Here is a 19,287-nt window from a genome sequence, read left to right on the forward strand (position 1 = left end):
TGTAGTTATTTAAAAATGTACAACTAAATTATTTTTTACTATAGCCACCCTGTTGTGCTGGCAAATACTAGGTCTTATGTATTCTATTTTTTTGAACCCATTAACTATCCACCCTTTCCTCTGCCTTCCCCTCAATTATCCTTCCCAGCCTCTGGTAAGCATCCTTCTACTCTTAAGCTCCATGAATTCAATTGTTTTACTCTTTAGCACTCATTGATAAGTAAGAAAATGTTATTTTGGTTTTTCTGCACCTCGCTTATTTCACTTAATAAAATAACCTCCAGTTCCATCCATGTTGTTGCAAATGACAGGATCTCATTTTTTTTAAGGCTGAATAGTTTTCTATGGTGTATATGAACTACATTTTCTCTACCCATTTGTCTAAATGGACACTTGGGTTGCTTCCAAATCTCGGCTATTATGAACAGTGCTGTAATGAAAATGGGAGTGCAGATATTTCTTTGATATACTGATTTCCTTTCTTTTGAATATATACTTAGGAGTGGATCATATGATAGTTCTATTTTTAGTTTTTTGAGGAACCTCCAAACTGTTCTCCATAGAGGCTGTATTAATTTACATTCCCACCAATAGTGTATGAAGGTTCCCGTTCCTCCACATTCTTGCCAGCATTTGTTAATGCCTGTCTTTTGGAGAAAAGTCATTTTGACTGGGGTGACATCATATCTCATTGTAGTTTTGACTTGTGTTTCTCTGATGATCCATAATGTTGAGCACCTTTTCATATGCCTGTTTGCCATTTATATATCTCTTTTGAGAATTGTCTATTCAAATATTTTGCCTATTTTTGATAGGATTATTAGATTTTTAAGTTATTTTTTCTAGTTATATTTTCTTGTTATATTTTGATTATTAACCTCTTGTCAGGTGGGTAGTCTGCAAAATGTTTTCTCTCATTCTGTGAGTTGTTTCTTCATTTTGTTGATTGTTTCTTTTTCTGTGCAGAAGCTTTTTAACTTGATGTGATCCCATCTGTCCATTTTTGCTTTGGTTGCCTGTTTCCTGTGGGGTAGAACTCAAGAAGTCTTAGCCCACTCCAATGTCCCGCAGTTTCCTTTTAGCAGTTTCATAGTTTGAGGTCTTTAAGCATTTAATGCATTTTGATGTGATTTTTGTATATGGAAAGATATGGGTCTACTTTCATTTTTCTGCATAGGGATATTGTTTTCCCAGTAGCATTCATTGAAGAGACGTTCTTTTCCCAAAGTATGTACTTGAAACATTTGTCAAAAATGAGTTCACTGTTGACATCTGGATTTACTTGTGGGCTCTCTCTTCTGTTCCACTGGTCTATACAACTATTCTTACACCATGCTGTTTTGGTTACTATTAAGTCTGCAGTATAATTTGAAGTCTGGTCATGTGATCCCACCATTTTTATTCTTTTTGCCTAGGAAAGCTTCGGTTATTCTGGGTCTTTTGTGGTTCTGTATAAATGTTAGAATTGTTTTTTCTATTTCTGTGAAGATCAGTGGTATTTTGATAGGAACACATTTTACTGTTAAAAAAGCCTTTCTTTGCTCTTACATTTATTTATATATTTACCTCCCTAGCAATAATGTATTTATTGATTATCAATATGGATATGTAATATCAGTATGGATCAGATACTTATTTTACCTAGTCAGTTATAATTCATTATTGTCACTTTTTAATAATTTGCCATTTTAAAAAACTTATTTTAGGTTCAGGGGTACATGTGCAGGTTATATAGGCAAACTGTATGTCATGGGGGTTTGGTATACAGATTATTTCATCACCCAGGTAATAAACATAGTACTTGATGGGTAGTTTTTTGATCTTCACTCTCCTTCCACTGTCCACCCTCAAGTAATCGCCAGTATCTGTTGTTCCCCTCTTTCTGTCCATGTGTACTCTGTTTAGCTCTCTCTTGTGAGAACATGCAGTACTTGGTTTTCTGTTCCTGCATTAGTTCGCTTAGGATAATAGCCTCCAGCTCCATCCATAATGCTGCCAAGAAAATGATCTCATTCTTATTGTGACTTAATGGCATTCCATGGTGTATATATACCACATTTTCTTTATCCAGTCTAAAGTCGATGAGCATTTAGGTTGATTCTATGTCTTTCATATTGTCATTATTGTGAATAGAGCTGCAACAAACATACATGTACGAGTGTCTTTACAGTAGAATAATTTATATTCCTTTGGGTATACACTCAATAATGGAACTGCTGGGTCAAATGGAAGTTCTAAGTTCTTTGAGGAACTGCCACACTGCTTTCCACAATTGCTGAACTAATTCACGTTCCCAACAGCAGTGTATAATTGTTCCCTTTTTTCCACAACCTCACCAGCATCCACTGTTTTTTTACTTTTCTTTTTGAACTTTTATTTTTTAGGTTCAGGGGTGCATGTGCAGGTTTGTTATATAGGTAAATTGCATGGTGTGAAGTTTGGTGTATAGATTATTTCATCATCCAGGTAAATAAGCATAGTACCTGATAGGTAGTTTTTCTGATACTCCTCTGCCTCCCATCTTCCATCCTAATATAGGCCCCACTGTCTCATTTCCCTTTTAGGTTTCATATGTTCTTGTCGTTTAGCTCCCACTTACAAATGAGAGCATACAGTATTTGGTTTTCTATGTTGGTTTACTTAGGATAATGGTCTCCAACTCCCTCCATGTTGTTGCAAAGGACATGATCTCATTCTTTTTTATGATTACATAGCATCCCGTGGTATACATGTACCACATTTTCTTTATCCAGTCTACCACTGATGGGCATTTAGATTGATTCCATGTCTTCGCTGTTGTAAATAGTGCTGCAATGAACATACACGTGACATGTGTCTTTATGGTAGAACAATTTATATTCCCTTGGGTATATATCCAATAATGGGATGGCTGATTCAAATGGTAATTAAGCTTTACACAATGGCTGAACTAATTTACATTATCAGCATTGTATAAGCATTCCCTTTTCTCGGCAATCTCCCATTTTTTGACTTTTTAGTAACAGCCATTCTGACTGGTGTGAAATGTCATCTCATTGAGGTTTTGATTTGCATTTCTCTAATGATCAGCAATGCTGAGCATTTCTTCAGATGCTTGTTGGACACATGTATGTCTTCTTTTGAAAAATGTCTGTTCATGTCCTTTGCCCGCTTTTTAATGAAGTCATTTGCTTTTGCTTATTAATTTATTTCAGTTCTTTATAGATTCTGTTGGATGCATAGTTTGCAAATATTTTCTCCTATTCTGCAGGTTGTCTATCTACTGTGTTGATAGTTTCTTTTGTCATGCAGAAGCTCTTTAGTTTAATTAGGTCTCAATCACCAATTTTTGTTTTAGTCACAATTGCTTTTGGCATCTTTGTCATGTAATCTTCGCTAGGGCCTACAACCAGAATGACATTTCCTAGGTTATCTTCTAGGCTTTTTAGGCTTTCAGTTTTTATATTAAAGTCTTTGTCTTGAGTTGGTTTTGTATATGGTGAAATAAATGGGTCCACTTTCAATATGGACCCATTTTACATATAGCTAGCAAGTTATCCCAGCACTATTTATTGAACAGGGAATACTTTCCCTACTGCTTGTTTTTGTCAGCTTTGTCAAAGATCAGTTGGTTGTAGGCGTGAGTCGTTGGTTCTAGGTTCTCTATTCTGTTCCATTGGTCTATGTGTCTCTTTCTGAACCAGTACCATGCTGTTTTGGTTGCTGTGGCTTGTAGCACAGTTTGAAGTCAGGTAATATAATGCCTCTAGCTTTATTTTCTCTCTTTTTTAGGATTGCCTTGGCTAATCAGACCTTTTTTTCATTTTATATTAAAAGTTTTTTTTTTCTAATTCTGTGAAGAATGCCATTGGTAGTTTGATTGGAATAGCACTGAATCTCTAAATTGCCTTGGGTAGTAAGTCCACTTTAATGATATTGATTCTTCCTATCCTTGAGCATGGAATGTTTCTCCATTTGTTTGTTCATCTCTAATTTCTTTGAGTACGGTTTTGTAATTCTCATTGTTAGTGCTCCTTACCTCACTGGTTAGCAATACTTGTAGGTATTTTATTCTTTTTTGTGGCTATTGTGAATGGAACTGTGTTCTTCATTTGGCTCTTAGCTTAGTCGCTGGTATATAGAAATGCTACTGATTTTTGTATACTGATTTAGTCAACTTTGCTGAAATTGTTCTTCAGGTCTAGGAGCTTTTAGGCAGAGGATATGGGGTTTTCTAGGTATAGAATAATGTCTGCAAACATTTGACTTCTTCTCTTCCTATTTGGATGCCTTCTTTTTCTTTCTCTTGCCTACCTGCTCTGGCTAGGACTTCCAGTAATATGCTGAATTGGAGTGGTGAGAGTGGGCATCCTTGTCTTGTGCTGGTTCTCAAGACGAACACTTACAGCATTTGCTCATTCAGTATGATGTTGGCTGCGGGTTTGTCACAGATGATTCCTATTATTTTGAGGTATGTTCCTTCAATGCCTAGTTGTTGAGGGTTTTTAACACGTAGGGAAGCTGAATTTTATCAAAAGCCTTTTCTGCATCTATTGAGATCTTCATGTGGTTTTCATGTTTAGTTCTGTTTATGTGATGAATCACATTTACTCATATGTGTAGGCTGAACCAACCTTGCGTCCTAGGGATAATGCTTAATTGATCATGGTGGATAGCTTGTTGATGTGCCGTTAGATTCAGTTTGCTACTATTTTGTTGAGGATTTTTTGCATCAATGTTCATCAAGGATACTGGCCTAAAGTTTTCTTTTTGTATGTGTGTGTGTCTCTGCCACACACAAAAGATGATTATCAAGATGATGCTGGCCTCACAGAATGAGGTAGGGAAGAGTCCCTCCTCAAGTTTTTGGAATAGTTTCAGTAGAAATGGTGCCAGCTCATTTGTACATCTGGTAGAATCTGGCTGTGAACTCACCTGGTTCTGGGCTTTTTTGGGGGTTGGTAAGCTCTTTCTCTTACTGATTCCATTTCAGAGCTCATTATTGGTCTGTTCAGGGTTTCCATTTCTTCACGGTTTCATCTTGGGAGGTTGTATGTTTCCAGGTATTTTTCCATTTCTTATAGGTTTTCTAGTTTGTGTGCATAGGGGTGTTCATAGTGGTCTCTAAGGATTTTTGCATTTGTGTGGGGTAAGAGGTAATGTCCCCTTTGTAATTTCTGATTGTGTTTATTTGGATTTTGTTTTTCTTTATTACCCTAGCTAGCGGTCTGTTAATCTTAGTCTTTCAAAAAACCAAATGCTGGATTTGTTGATCGTTTGTATCATCTTTTTATGTCTCAATTTCCTTCAGTTCAGCTCTGATTTTGGTTATGTCTTGTCTTCTGCTACCTTTGGGTTTAGTTTGTGTTTGTGTCTATAGATCTTCTAGGTGTGATATTATGTTAACTTGAGATCTTTCTAACATTTTGACGTAGACACTTAGCTCCATAAACTTTCCTTTCATGCTGCTTTAGCTGGGTCCCAGACACTCTGATATGTTGTATATTTGTTCTCATTAGTTTCAACAAATTTCTTGATTTCTGCCTTAATTTCACTGCTTACCTAAAAGTCACCCAGGAGCAGATTGTTTAATTTCCTTATAATTGTATGCTTTTGAGTGTTTTTCTCAGAATGGATTTTTATTTTTATTGTGCTATGGTGGTTGGTATGAATTCATTTTTTAAAGGTTTGCTGAGAATTGTTTTATGGTTGATTGTGTAGTCAATCTTAAAGTACGTGTCATGTGCAGCTCAGAATAATGTGTATTCTGTTGTTTTGGGGTGGAGAGTTCTGTAGATATCTGTTAGGTCCGTTTGGTCAAATGACAAATTCAGGACCCATGTATCTTTGTTAGATTGTCCCTCAAACATCTAATACTGTTGGTGGGGTTTTGAAGTCTTCCACTATTATTGTGTGGTTATCTAAGTCTCCTTGTAGATCTCTAAAGAACTTCCTTTATAAATCTAGGTGCTCCTGTATTAGGTACATATATATTTGGGATACTTAAAAGTCTTCTTGCTGAACTGAACTCTATACCATTATGTAATGCTCTTGTCTTTTTTGACAGTTGTTGGTTTAAAAAGTCTGTTTAGTCTGAAATTGCAATGGCACCCCCTGCTCTTTTTTCTTTTCTATTATTCTTGTTAGAGCTTTCTCCATTGCTTTACTTTGAGCCTATGGAAGTCACTGTATGTGAGATGGGTCTCTTGAAGATAGCATATAGGTTGGTCTTTCTTCTTTATCCAATTTGCCACTCTGTGCCTTTATGTGGGCATTAGTCTTTTTATATTCCTGTAATCATGTTGTTAAGCTAGTTATTATGCAGAATTGGTTGTGTGGTTGCTTTACACTGTCAATGGTTTATGTGCTTAGGTATGTTTTTGTAGTGGCCGGTAACAGTCTTTCCTTTCCATATTTAGCACTCCCTTAAGGATCTCTTCTAAGGCAGGTTTGGTGGTGACGAATTCCTTTAGCATTTACTTATCAGAAAAGTATCTTATTTCTCCTTCAATTATGAAGCTTAGTTTGGCTGTATATGAAATTCTTGGTTGGAATATCTTTTTGTTAATAATGCTGAATATAGGCTCCCACTCTCTTCTGTATTGTAGGGTCTCTGCTCAAAGGTCTGCTGTTAGCCTGATAGGGTTCCCACTGGAGGTGATCTGCTCCTTTTCTCTAATTGCCTTTAACATTTTTTCATTCATTTTGACTTTGGAGAATCTGAGGACTGTGTGTCTTAGGGATGGTCATCTTCTACATTGCAGGAGTTCTCTGAATCCTGAATTTGAATGTTGGCCTCTTTAGTAAAGTTGAGGAAATTTTCATGGATGATATACTCAAATAAGTTTTCTAAATGGCTTGCTTTCTCTTCCTCTCTTTCCAAGACGTCAGTGAGTTGCAGATTTGGTCTCTTTACATAATCCCATATTTCTTGGAGGCTTTGTTAGTCCTTCTTTAGCTTGGTCAATTCTGCTGTTAATGTTTGCAACTGCATTCTTTTTTTTTTTTTTTTTTTGAGATAGCGTCTAACTCTGTTGTTCAGGCTGCAGTGCGGTTGCACAATCATAGCCCACTGCAGTTTTGAACTCCTGGGCTCATGCGATCCTCCCACTATAGCCTCCCAAGTACCTGGAACTATAAGTATGTATCACCACACCCAGTTAACTTTTAAAAACTTTTTTTGTAGAGACGGGGGAAAATCTGTGAAGTGAGTTTTTCAGCTCTGTCAGATCAGTTTGGTCCTTTTTAAAACAGCTATTTCATCTTTTATCTACTGTATCATTTTATTGTATTCTTTAGATTCCTTATATTGGGCTTCTACTTTCTCCTGATTCTTAAATGATCTTTGTTCCTATCCATATTCTGAATTCTATTTCTGTCATTTCAGCCTGGTTAAGACCCAATGCTGGGGAACTAGTGCAGTTATTAGGAGGTGAGAAGACACTGGCTTTCTGATTTGCCGGAGTTCTTGTGCTGCTTCTTTCTCATCTGAGTTGACATTCCTTCAGTTTCTGGAGTTGTTATCCTTTGAATAGGATTTTTTTTTGCTTGTATCTTCTCTGATGCACTTGTGGGTTTGATTGTGGTATAAAGAGGGTTCAGTTGAATGGCTTTGTTTCTGGAAAATTTTAGTGGGCCAAGGCTCAGCTTAGCACTCCTGGGCTGCATACACTGAGCCCTTGGCTTTGTTCTCTGGCCCCTCAAGGTTAGGAACCTATTGTGCCAAAAGGGCTGAGGTCTTCTTGGTCCACTGACAATAACTCTGATGGGTGGTGCCAGAAAAAAACACTTCACTGGGGTGGTGGCAGTTGGATCTGTGCTTGCTTGCATGTGCCAGCAGCCACTCAGAGCTGTGTGGTCCGATGCATACATATCAGCTGGGGCAAGGTACTAGTGGGAGCAGACTTGTGGCATTGCTGCATGCTCTTGAGCTGGCAGCATTAGTGTTACAGTATGTGTGGGGTGCTGGTGGGGGCAAGGATGCTGGCCTCTGTGCACATGCATTTGTACCAGCAGTGGTGGCAGCATGGGAGTGGAGGGGGTTTGAGTTGCTAGTATCCATGTGCACGTTTGTAGCAGCAATTGTGGCATGATTGGGTGTCTGCATGCCAACGGGGGAAGCAGCATGTACTCATGCAGCAGTAGCATGGTGGGGTGCACACACCTACTGATGCAGTGGGGAGAAGTGAGGTCCACTCACCCACAAACCTTGGAAAAGTGGTGGGAAGGTGACTGTGGACAAATTCATGCTGGCAAAGCAGTGCAGGGGAGGTGGTGATGGGGGAAGGTTGCAGGTAGGGTGGTGTGTGTTGGTGGTGGCCACTCTGCTGGACACCATGACAGTCAGGAGTGGTCTGCTGGTGAAGGACCTGTGCCCCAGGAAGTAACCTGGTTAGGCATCGAGGGTGCGCTGCAAGTGTGGCCAGGCTGGGGGCCTGGGAGAGGCCGGCAGTCAGAGAAACACTCAGATTGGTCTGGCACCATCTCACAGGCAAGGCTGCCCAATTCTGTCCAGGTCTGACAGTCATCTCAAGGGTAAAGTCTCCTAGAGGAGCATGGTGGGTCTTGAGAGATGGGCATCCCTGGCCATGCTCCACTGCAGATATTCCCATACCAAACCAACTGGGCTCCACACAGGCTGGAGTCCTGTCCCTACCACCTGTGTAAGCAACTCTCCTGCTAGCTCAAGTGTCCATGGGGGTCATGAACTCTCCTGTTGTCAGGATTCTGAAGGTCCGTGGCAAGGGCAGGCTGCTTCTTGCCTGTTCAACTCATCCTTTCCACAGGAGTTGCTGGGGGTCATGAATGAGTTCCAGTACTTGGTAGCCCCACCCAGGTTTCCCAGCTCCTTCTCCCTTCAGCCCAGCATCTATGTCCTCCATCTGTCTAATCTCAATGCCTTCTCTCTGAAGATCTGCTTGGAGTGTGCCAGTCTTCCTGATGTCCTGTCTCTGGGTGGCAGATGTTCCTCCTGGATGCATCTAGTTGGCCATTTTGGCTGCACATCTCCATTATTGTTTTTTTTTTAAACAGCCTTTAAGACTAGCTTCCTTCATTTAGCAATATGTATTTAATGTTTCTCCATGTCTTTTACATCCATTTGGTATCTCATTTCTTCTTATCACTGAATAATTTCCGTGATATGGAATGTACCACAGTTTATCCCTTCACCTATGGAGGGACATTTTTGGTAATTAATAAGGCTGCTATAACCATTTGTGCGCAGGTTTTTGAGTGAACATAAATTTTTAACTCATTTGGGTAAATATGTATAAGTGCAGGATCATGTGCTAAGTCTATGTTTAGCACTGGAAAACAAATGAAAATACAACCTATCAAAATTTGTGGGACATAACAAAAGCAGTGTTGAGAGGGCAATGTATAGCACTAAATGAATATATTAGCAAAAAATCTAAAGTTAATCATTTAAGTTCCCACCTTAGGAAACTAAAACAAAAGAGCAAATTAAATCCAAGGTAAGCAGAAGACAAGATATCATAAAAATTAGAGAAGTCAATGAAACTGAAAAAAGGGAATAGAGAAAATCAACATGACCATATTATAATTTTTTTGAAGAGATCAATAAAAGTGATAAATCTCTAGCAAGACTAATCACAAAAGAAAGTGAGAAAACACGAAACTAAATGAAAGATCATTTTCACACTGATTCTATGGACATTAAAAGGATAATATAGGACTATTATGAATAACTCTATGCTCATAAATTTCATAACCTAGATATATTACTGAAAAACACCATCTACCAAAATTAATATCAGCAGAAACGGATAATCTGAATAAGCCTGTGTCTATTAAAGCTACCAAGTCAACAATTGTTAACCTTCTAAAACAGAAAACACCATGTCAGATGGCTTTAATGGTAAATTCTACCAAATATTTAAGAAATAAGTGAGATTAATTCTTTACTATTTCTTCCAGAAAAGAGAAGCAGAGAGAATAAATTCTAAGTCATTCTGTGAGGCCAGCATTACCCTAATACTCAAACCAGAGAAAGATATTACAAGAAAGGAAAATTATAGACCAATACCTCTCATGAACGTAGACGCAAAAAATCCTCAACAAAATATTAGCAAATTGAACCAAAAACATATAAAAATTATACAACACAACCAAGTGGGATTTACTTCAGTTTATGCAAATCTAGTTCAACATTTGAAAATAAAGTAATTCATCACAACAACAAGCTAAAAAAGAAAAATCATGTGATCATATCAATAGATGCAAAAGAAGCATCTGACAAAATCCAACACCCATTCATGATAAAAATTATCAGCAAACAACAAATAGAAGTGAACATCCTCAACTTGATAAAGAACATCTATTAAAAAACCTATAGCTAACATCATAATTAAGAGTGAGATACTAGATGTTTCAGGTTCATTTTGTACTTTCCCTGCCTTGGTCTTAGAATTAGCCATTTCTCTCTCTCCTTTTTTTTTTTTCATTAGCCATTTTTCTAGGGAGCTATGTTTTTTTTTAGTGTGAAATGGTATTTAGAAAACAAGATAAGTACAGTGAAGTACTTATTGTTACATTGCTACTGGCACATTATTGCTATAGGCCCTTTCAGTGCACAGGACTAGAACATACACACTTGCATGCACACACATGTATCTACATCTATTAAAAACCATGAGATCATTACAATGTCTCCAACTCGAATTCAGTTCCCAGAATTGTTTTTAGCCTCCCTCATCCCATATTTGTATCTCCCTTTTCTAAAATGAGAAACCTGACTCCCAGAAACATTGATATATTTCCTTATTTGTTTAGTTCAACAATACATAGAATGTAATCTCAGAATTATTTGTCTATACCACTGAGGGGGAAAAAAATCCCAAACTACCAAGAAAAGTTAAAGATCTAGGATTACATAAAGTACTATGTACAAAAGTTTTTCAGTCAAGGTTTTGAAAATATGGTTATAGTATTCATTCAAAATATAGTTAGGGTTAATTATTTTCTGTCTGTATTTCACTTTAGGGGTTTTCCCCTCATGTCTGTAGATTCAATTTTTTAATGTATATAAAATATTAATATTTCAAGTCAAAAGAACTCAGAGAGGACTGGTCCATGCTGGGGTAGGCTGAGTGGCTGTCATGTGGGTTATGCCATGGGGCCTCATGCCAATCATGGCCAAGCTCTTGGTGCACAGGTAGCAATGGTGTATGCTCCAACTGTAGCTGTGTCAGCATGTTATGACAGTATCCAGTACCAGTCTGGCTACCAGAATCCCCAACAGTAAAGAGAAATACTCAAGGCTCTGCAGCACAAATGATGGCTACATTAGTCTTTAGTCTACAGAAAGCCCTCCTGGCCAATCTCTGTGGTTGATACCTCTAATCCCAACAGTTTGGGAGGCCAAGCAGGAGGACTGCTTGAGGTCAGGAGTCCAAGACCAGCCTGAGCAATATAGTTAGAAAAGGGATAATTATCTTATACCTTGTACTTAAGTGTTCAAAATGTGAACACTTACTCTGTTTACCAATCCTTGGCCAGCTCTGATTTGGTTCACCAATAGTTTGTTCAGCATATAACTTGGGTCATTCTGGCCTTTGTAGATTAAGATGTTCTATATGTCATCCCTTTAAGAATTGGACTTTTGGCTGTTTCCTAATTAAAAAGGTAGGTAAGTGGTTATTAATGAGAATTTATACCCTATTGTTAGCAAATTTGTATTATGATGTTGTTTGCTAAAGATTATAGGCTCAGCCTGGATCCCTTGAGGACTAGATTGCCTTAGTTTGATTCTGTTTCCTAGTTTGCAAAAAATGACTCAAATTCAAAAGAAATTAAAATTAAAAAAAAAAATTAAGTTCAGAGAAGTGTGCTTAGGAATGGGATTACTGGGTTACAGAATATGCATATGCTCAGTGTTAGATCATGCCAAATATTTTTCCCAAAGTGGTTGTACCAATTTATACTTACATCATCAATGGATGAAAGTTCCAACTGTTCCACAATATTGCCAATACATGGTAAAGTTTTTGAACAATTTTATTAATTTTGACGGATGTGTAATGTTATTTTTATTTCTTTAATGACAAAGGATGTTTATATTTAATAGTGAAGTACTTGGGGCTGGGCACGGTGGCTCACGCCTGTAATCCCAGCCTTTGGGAGGCTGAGGCAGGTGGATCACCTGAGGTCAGGAGTTCGAGACCAGCCTGACCAATATGGTGAAACCCCGTCTCTAAAAAAAAAAAAAAAAAAAAGTGAAGTACTCATATTGGGAATAAATAAGACAAAGAGGTCTGCTATTACTACTTCTATTCACAATTGTGAAAGAGGTCCCAGTCAATGCAAATACATGCATATATCCATATAAGACATAAGAATTAGGAGATAAAACTCTCCTTTTTAACAAATGACAAGACTGTACAATAGAAAATGCAAGTTAATTTACTGGTGTATTATTAGAATTAAGGGATGAATATAGCAAAGTCACTTTACTCTTGAATGCAGGTTTGAATTGTGCAAGCCCAAATTATGTACAGATTTTCTTTTACCTCTGCCACCTGAGACAGAAAGACCAACCCCTCCGCTTCCTCAGCTTACTTAGTAAGGATCAAGACCTTTATAACAGTCCACTCCTACTTAATAGATAATAAATATATTTTCTCTTCCTTATAATTTTCTTAATAACATTGCCTTTTCCTTAGCTTACTTTATTGTAAGAATACAGTATATAATATATGTAACATATAAAATATATGTTAACTGTTTATCAGTAAAACTTCTGGTTAACAATAGGCTATTAGTAATCAAGTTTCTGGGGAATCAAAAGTTATACACAGGTTTTTTTTACTGCATGGGGGTTAGCACCCCAAACCCTCACATTGTTCAAGGGTCAACTGTATTCAGATAAAGATGTGAAAGCAGTTCCATATATTAGTCACAATTGGAAAATCAAATTATAATAGCATCAAAAAACATGAAGTACCAAGAAATAAATGTAATGAGAAATGTGTAACACTTCAACCCAGAAAACTACAAAACATTACCAAGAGAAATTAAAGAAGACCTAGGTATCTAAAGGGATACAGTATGCTTATGGATTGAAAAGATGTCAATTTTTCACAAATTGACCTATAGCAGTAGGATTCTCAAAATGTGGTCCCTGGGTCAGAAGCATCAACATATCCTGAGAACTTGTTACAAATGAAAATTCTTGGGTTTCACCCAAGATCTAGTGAATCTAAAATTCTGTATTTTAACAAGCCCTTCTTGTGATTCTGATAGAGGCTAATGTTTAAGAATCACTGATCTACAGATTCAGTGCAATTCCAAGTAATTAAATAGCTTACCTCCTTTTGCTAAGTAAAGTATGACTTTAGCACGTCTTTCTTAAAAATGATTGGATATAAAAGCATTTGCTGCTTAATTCATAGTTAAAAAATAAATGAATAAAATAATCTAACTTTCTGAGAATTCCAGCTACATTTACTATAAAATTGCATCAGAATTTCTAAGGTAATTATGTTATAAGGTGATTTTTACAATATTTGTGTGGCTGCTTTTGAAATACAGAAGAGACAAAGAATTATACTACTTGCATTTTATAATACTTACAATATTAATTAAGGTATCATATACAGCATTCACAAATTTAGCATTAATCCCAGAGTCTTCAATGGTATTAAATGAGGCAGTGGCATCTTTCTGCAAATTCAATTTAAGATTTAAGTATATTCAACATTTTAAAGACTATTCTTAGTAATATTTGAACCATACTATTCCTTCATAATTTCTACTATTTTTTAGTCTGATAATTAAAGAGAACTGTTAGACAAAACTCCTGAAAATAAAAAGAAATGTACAAAGATTATTTTAATAACTTTCTTTTTTAAAACTGAAAGAATGGAGTTAAACATTAACATTAGAGCAAGTAAAAACAATATTTAAGGGCTGGATGCAGTGGCTTACACCTGTAATCTGAACACTTTGGGAGGCCAAGGTGGGAGGATCACCTGAGACCAGGAGTTCGAGACCAGCCTGGCCAACATGGTGAAACCCCGTTTCTACTACAAAGAGAAAAATTAGCCAAGTATGGTGGTAGGCACCTGCAATCCCAGATACTCAGGAGGCTGAGGCATGAGAATTGCTTGATCCTGGGAGGTGGAGGCTGCAGCGAGCCGAGACTGCGCCACTGCATTCCAGCCTGGGCAACAGAATGAGACTACATCTCAAAACAAAACAAAAAACCCCCCTAAAAAAACCCATGTATGTATATAATATTTGTAATATTACATAACTGTATATACTGTGTAATTTCTGAAATCAATATATATGCATGTTTAAATCAACACTGAGTAGAAAATGAGGTAAATTTATTATATCATTTTTGGAAAATTGAAAAGTAAAAGTGAAATGAAAAATGTGTTTTATGTATAATTACCTTAAATGCAGCATTTAATTCTGGGAAAGAATCAAATGTTGTTAGATAAAAATCATGTACTGCTTTCCAATCTCCTGATGACTTAACTTTTTCTACACCTTCCCTAAAATGAAAACATACATTAACCATATTTATATATAGACATATTCAGAAAAATTAGCATTACTTTTTAATAAATGTCACCAAACATGCAATACAAAATACTGAAACCAAATAAAGAAATATGTCCCAGTTAGTTAATATAGTTTATGGATTTATAATTCTTAATTGGATTAAGATACTAATCCAGCTTCAAGTTTCCTATTTATTTATTTTTTTAAAAAAGATAATCCTTAACAAGTCTCTTTCAATGATCACTCTTTCCTCCCCTTCATAGCTAAACTTCTGGAGACTTTGTTTATATTCTGTCTTTATCATTCCCACTTAGTCCTCAAATATGCATTTGGATTTTTTTGAATGGTGATATAACTTTTATTGTATGTGTCACATCATAAATGAACTCTCATTTTTAAAAATGGTAAGTCTATTATTTAATTGCCACTTTTATCTCTTTTTGCCTATTTTGATTCACAGGCTCTTACTTAATGTTTCCTTTATTTTGCTGCAGCCTATCTAACTCTTACCTGTTATTCATACATTTATTTTCTTTCACCTTCAACTTGAGACATCTAGTCTTTTGAATCTCTACTCTTTGCTAGTACCTTATAATGATCATGAAGTTAAATTAATTTCTCAAATAAAGACATTAAATTGTAAGTGCTGACATGCAGATGACTATACATTTACACAGTAAGTTGAAACTTACTGAAAGTCTTTCAGAGTTTTGGGCTGGATAGGAAGAATACATTCTGGAAGGACTGGGGCCTTCACTTCGGATGATGATGCATCCATAGAGATACGCTGTTTTTGTCTAACATCAAGGCTAATTGGTGGTTGGTCTCTCACTGTGAAGTATAAAAACACATTCAAAATAATGAATCATTAAACTTTTCCAAATTATAAAACACAAGATTAACTGAACATGAACAGAACACAAATGAATTATTTTGTATTACATTCACTTTGAGATTAAAGAAAAGCCAACCATAGTGAAGGGCACTTACTGGAGGGCTTATTCGCCCACTCCCCCACTTCATTCACAACACATATTAGGCTGTATCTTACATTGATGTATATAGTTAATATAGAGCTTCTTCCCTTTTTCCCTTCCCCCTCAAAATTGTCTGTCAATGTAATTTAGCATTTCTTTCTTCTCCTCTCTTCCCAAAAGTCACCTTTCAGGGATTATTTCAATGAGGCTCAACGTTTTTAATGTTTATTAGCTTTTTGAATACAGTCACTATTATTATAAGTCACACATTGCTTAATGATGAAGACACATTCTGAGAAACATGCCAGTAGGTGATTTTGTCACTATGTGAACATCATACAATGTACTTACACAAACCTAGATGGTATAGCCTACTATACACCGAGGCTATATGGTATAGCCTATTGCTCCCAGGCTACATATCTATATAGCATTTTACTGTACTTAATACTGTAGGTAACTGTAATATAATGATAACCATTTGTTTTATTTAAACATATGTAAACACAGAAAAGGTATGGTTAAAATATTGTATTATAATCTAGGGGACCACTGTCATATATGTGGTCTATCCTTGACTGAAACATTGTGACTGTATATGCACTTATTTCCTCTATAAGTCTTATAATTTTGATTTCTGCAAACAGAAAAGTATTTGAAACATTATTAGATTATTCTGTTAATATAATTTTGTCATTTCAAGAATGTTATATGAAAGAAATCACAACTATGTAACCTTTTCATATTGGTTTTGTTTTACTTAGCATAATTTTCTGGAGATTCATCCAAGTTGTTGCATATACAGATAGTTAATTCCTTTTTATTGTTTAATAGTATTCCACTATATGGGTGTACCATGGCTTATTTAACTATTCAACCATTGAAGGACATCTATTTTTAGGTTATTGTAAATAAAGCTGCTATAAACATTTGTGTAGAGGTTATTGAGTGAAACAAGTCTTCATTTCTTTGAGGTAAATGTGTGGCAGTTACATATTTAGTTTTTTAACAGACTGTCAAACTTGTTTTCCAAAGTGGCTGTATCATTTTACATTCTTACCAGCAATATATTAGTGATCCAGTTTCTCTATATCCTCACCAGCATTTGGTGTTATCACTATTTTTTATAGTTGTATAATATGACTGTGTGATTTTAATTTTCATTTTCCTAATGGTTAATCATGTTGAACATCTTTTAATGTGCTTAGTTTTCACCCATATATCCTCTTCAGCGAAATGTTTCTTTACATCTTTTGCCTGTGTTTTAACTGGATTACTTACTTTTTTGCTGTTAAGTACTGAAAGTTCCTTATATAGTCTAGATAATCATTCCTTGTCATATATAAGTAGTTTGCATATATTTTCTTCCACTTTGTAGCCTGTCTTTTCATCCTCTGCACAGGGTCTTTCTCAGAGCAAAATGGTTAAGTTTTGATGAAGACAAATTTATAAATTTTTCTTTTATGGATTATATTTTTGGTGTCAAGTCTTAAGAACTCTTCCAGCCCTAGAGGCCAAAGATTTTTTTTTACCTATGGTTTTATTTTTTTCCTAAAAGTCCAATCATTTTACATTTAAGTCAATTACACATTTTAACTTAATATTTGTATTAAGCTGTGAGTTTTGGGATAATGTTAATTATTTTTTGTCTATAGATATCCAATCACTCTGGCACCATTTATTAAAAAGGCTAGTTTTCCTCCACTGAATTGTGTTTGCACTTTGGTCAAATTACAACGGGGCGTATTTGTGTGGATCTATTTCTGAGCCCTCTATTCTGTTCTACCAATTCTTGTATCTCTCCCCTCACTAGTATCTCAGTATGATTATTGCAGCTATATAACAAAAATCAGGTAGACTGATTCTTTTAACTCTATTCTCTAAAAGAACAGTTTTAGCCATTCTAGTTCTTCTGCCTTTCCAAGTAAATGTGAAAACAATCTTATCTATATCAACAAAAACAAACAAAAAACTTACGGGAATTTTCACAGGAATTGCATGAAATTTGTGTATGAATTTGGGAAGAACTGGCATCTTTACTACAATAAGTCTTCTAATCCATGAACACAGTATGCCTTTGCACTTACTTACATCTTAATTTCTTTCATCAGCATGGTATAATTCTAAGCATACATATTCTGTAATGTTTGCTAGATTTAAAACTTTTGCTTTTTAAGTCATTACAAATGACATGTATTTTTATTTTAGTGTTCACTGTTAACATAAAGAAATATAACTGATTTTGTGTTTATCTTGTATTCTTCAGCCTTACTGAACTCACTTATTAATTCTAGGAAGGTTTTTTTTTGGGAGATTTTACGGGATTTTTTTTTTTTTCCATAGACAGTCACGTCACCTGCAAACAGGGACAGTCTTATTTCTTATTTTCTAATCTACAGTTTTAAAAATTCTTCTTGCCTTCTTATATAGGCTAGAATTTACAGCAATGAGTTGAATAAGAGTAAGAGCGAACATACTTGCATTATTCCTACTCTTAAAAGGGAAAGCACTAAGTCTAGCCATTAAGAAAAAGGGTAAGCTTTATCAATATAAGGGTACTCCCTTTGATTCTTAGTATGTTGAATAAGAGTGCTAAGAGCAGACATCCTTGCCTTGTTCCTGACCTTAAGGTAAAAGCATTTAGTCTTTTCACAATTATAGAAAATGTTAACTGCAGGATTTTTCTAGATGCCATTTATCAAGTAAAGGAAAATATTCTCTTTTCTTATTTTTCTGGGAGTTTTAATTTTTTCATCATGAACAGGTGTTAGATTTTGTCAAATGATTTTATTGCATGGAACCATTCCCAAGCATGTTAGTATGGTGGATTACATTAATTGCCTGGAATGACCTTTCAGTCATGATTTGTATCTTCTCAGATATTGCTGAATTTTATTTGCTAATATTTTGTTAAGGATTTCTGCCATCTATATTCCTGAGGGATACTGATCTGTAATTTTCATTCTTTTATTTTTTTTTTAACTATCTTTGGTTTTGTAATAAGTGTAATACTAGTTTGTAAAATAAAATAGGAAGTGTTCCCTTCTCATCTATTTTCTGGTAGAGATTGTACAAAAATGATGTTAATTCTTTAAGTATTTGGTAGAATTCTCCTGTGAAACCATTCAGATGTGAATATTCCTTTTTTAAAGTTTTAAAACTAGAAACAATTTTCTTAGTGGTTATAGAACTATTCAAATGAACTATTTCAAACTACAGCTGCAATAGCTTTTGTTTTTTGAGGAATTGGTCCATTTCATCTGAAATTTATGTGTGTAGAGTTGTTTGTAGTATTTCCTTATCTTTTTTGATGTATACAGGGTCTGTTGTAATATCTCCTATTTCGTTTATGATACTGATAATCTACCTGTTTTTGTCAGTCTTCCTAGAGGTTTGTCAATTTTATTGATCTTAACAAAGAACCATCTTTTTGTTTTATTGATTTTTCTCAATTTTTTTTGTTTTCAGTTTGACTGATTTTATCTTTATATTTCCTCCTTCCTGCTTGCTTTGGGCTGATTTTCTCTTCTTTTCCTAGGTCCATGAGCTAAAGGCTTAGATCTTTGTTTTGAAACTTCCCTCCTTTTCCAATATATGCATGACTGCCATAAATTTCCCTCTCGGCACTGCTATAGCGGTATCCCACAAAATTTTGATATATTTTATTATATTTTTATTCCATCCAATCCATTTTTTGATTTCCCTTGAGACTTCACCTTTGAAATTAATTTGAATTTCCAAGAATTTTGGAGATGCTACTGTTATTTTGTTACTGATTTCTAATATAATTACAGTCAGA

At 35.5% G+C, this 19,287-nt stretch overlaps 1 protein-coding gene across 4 annotated transcripts in view; it reads right to left on the bottom strand.

The window, feature by feature from the left end:
- Positions 1 to 19,287, bottom strand: part of HECTD2 (HECT domain E3 ubiquitin protein ligase 2) — a 92,321-nt gene that overhangs the window by 33,457 nt on the left and 39,577 nt on the right. For all 4 annotated transcript variants that reach the window (XM_032245553.1, XM_032245554.1, XM_032245555.1 and 1 more), the window contains exons 3-5: positions 15,204 to 15,342; positions 14,399 to 14,501; positions 13,573 to 13,662 (exon numbers count right to left, since the gene is read on the bottom strand). In XM_032245553.1, coding sequence (XP_032101444.1) covers positions 13,573 to 13,662; positions 14,399 to 14,501; positions 15,204 to 15,342 — 332 coding nt within the window. The remainder of the gene's footprint in view (positions 1 to 13,572; positions 13,663 to 14,398; positions 14,502 to 15,203; positions 15,343 to 19,287) is intronic.

This window comes from Sapajus apella, unplaced genomic scaffold, assembly GCF_009761245.1.
Source record: "Sapajus apella isolate SASKATOON/1434 unplaced genomic scaffold, GSC_monkey_1.0 scaffold58, whole genome shotgun sequence".
NCBI lineage: Eukaryota > Metazoa > Chordata > Mammalia > Primates > Cebidae > Sapajus > Sapajus apella.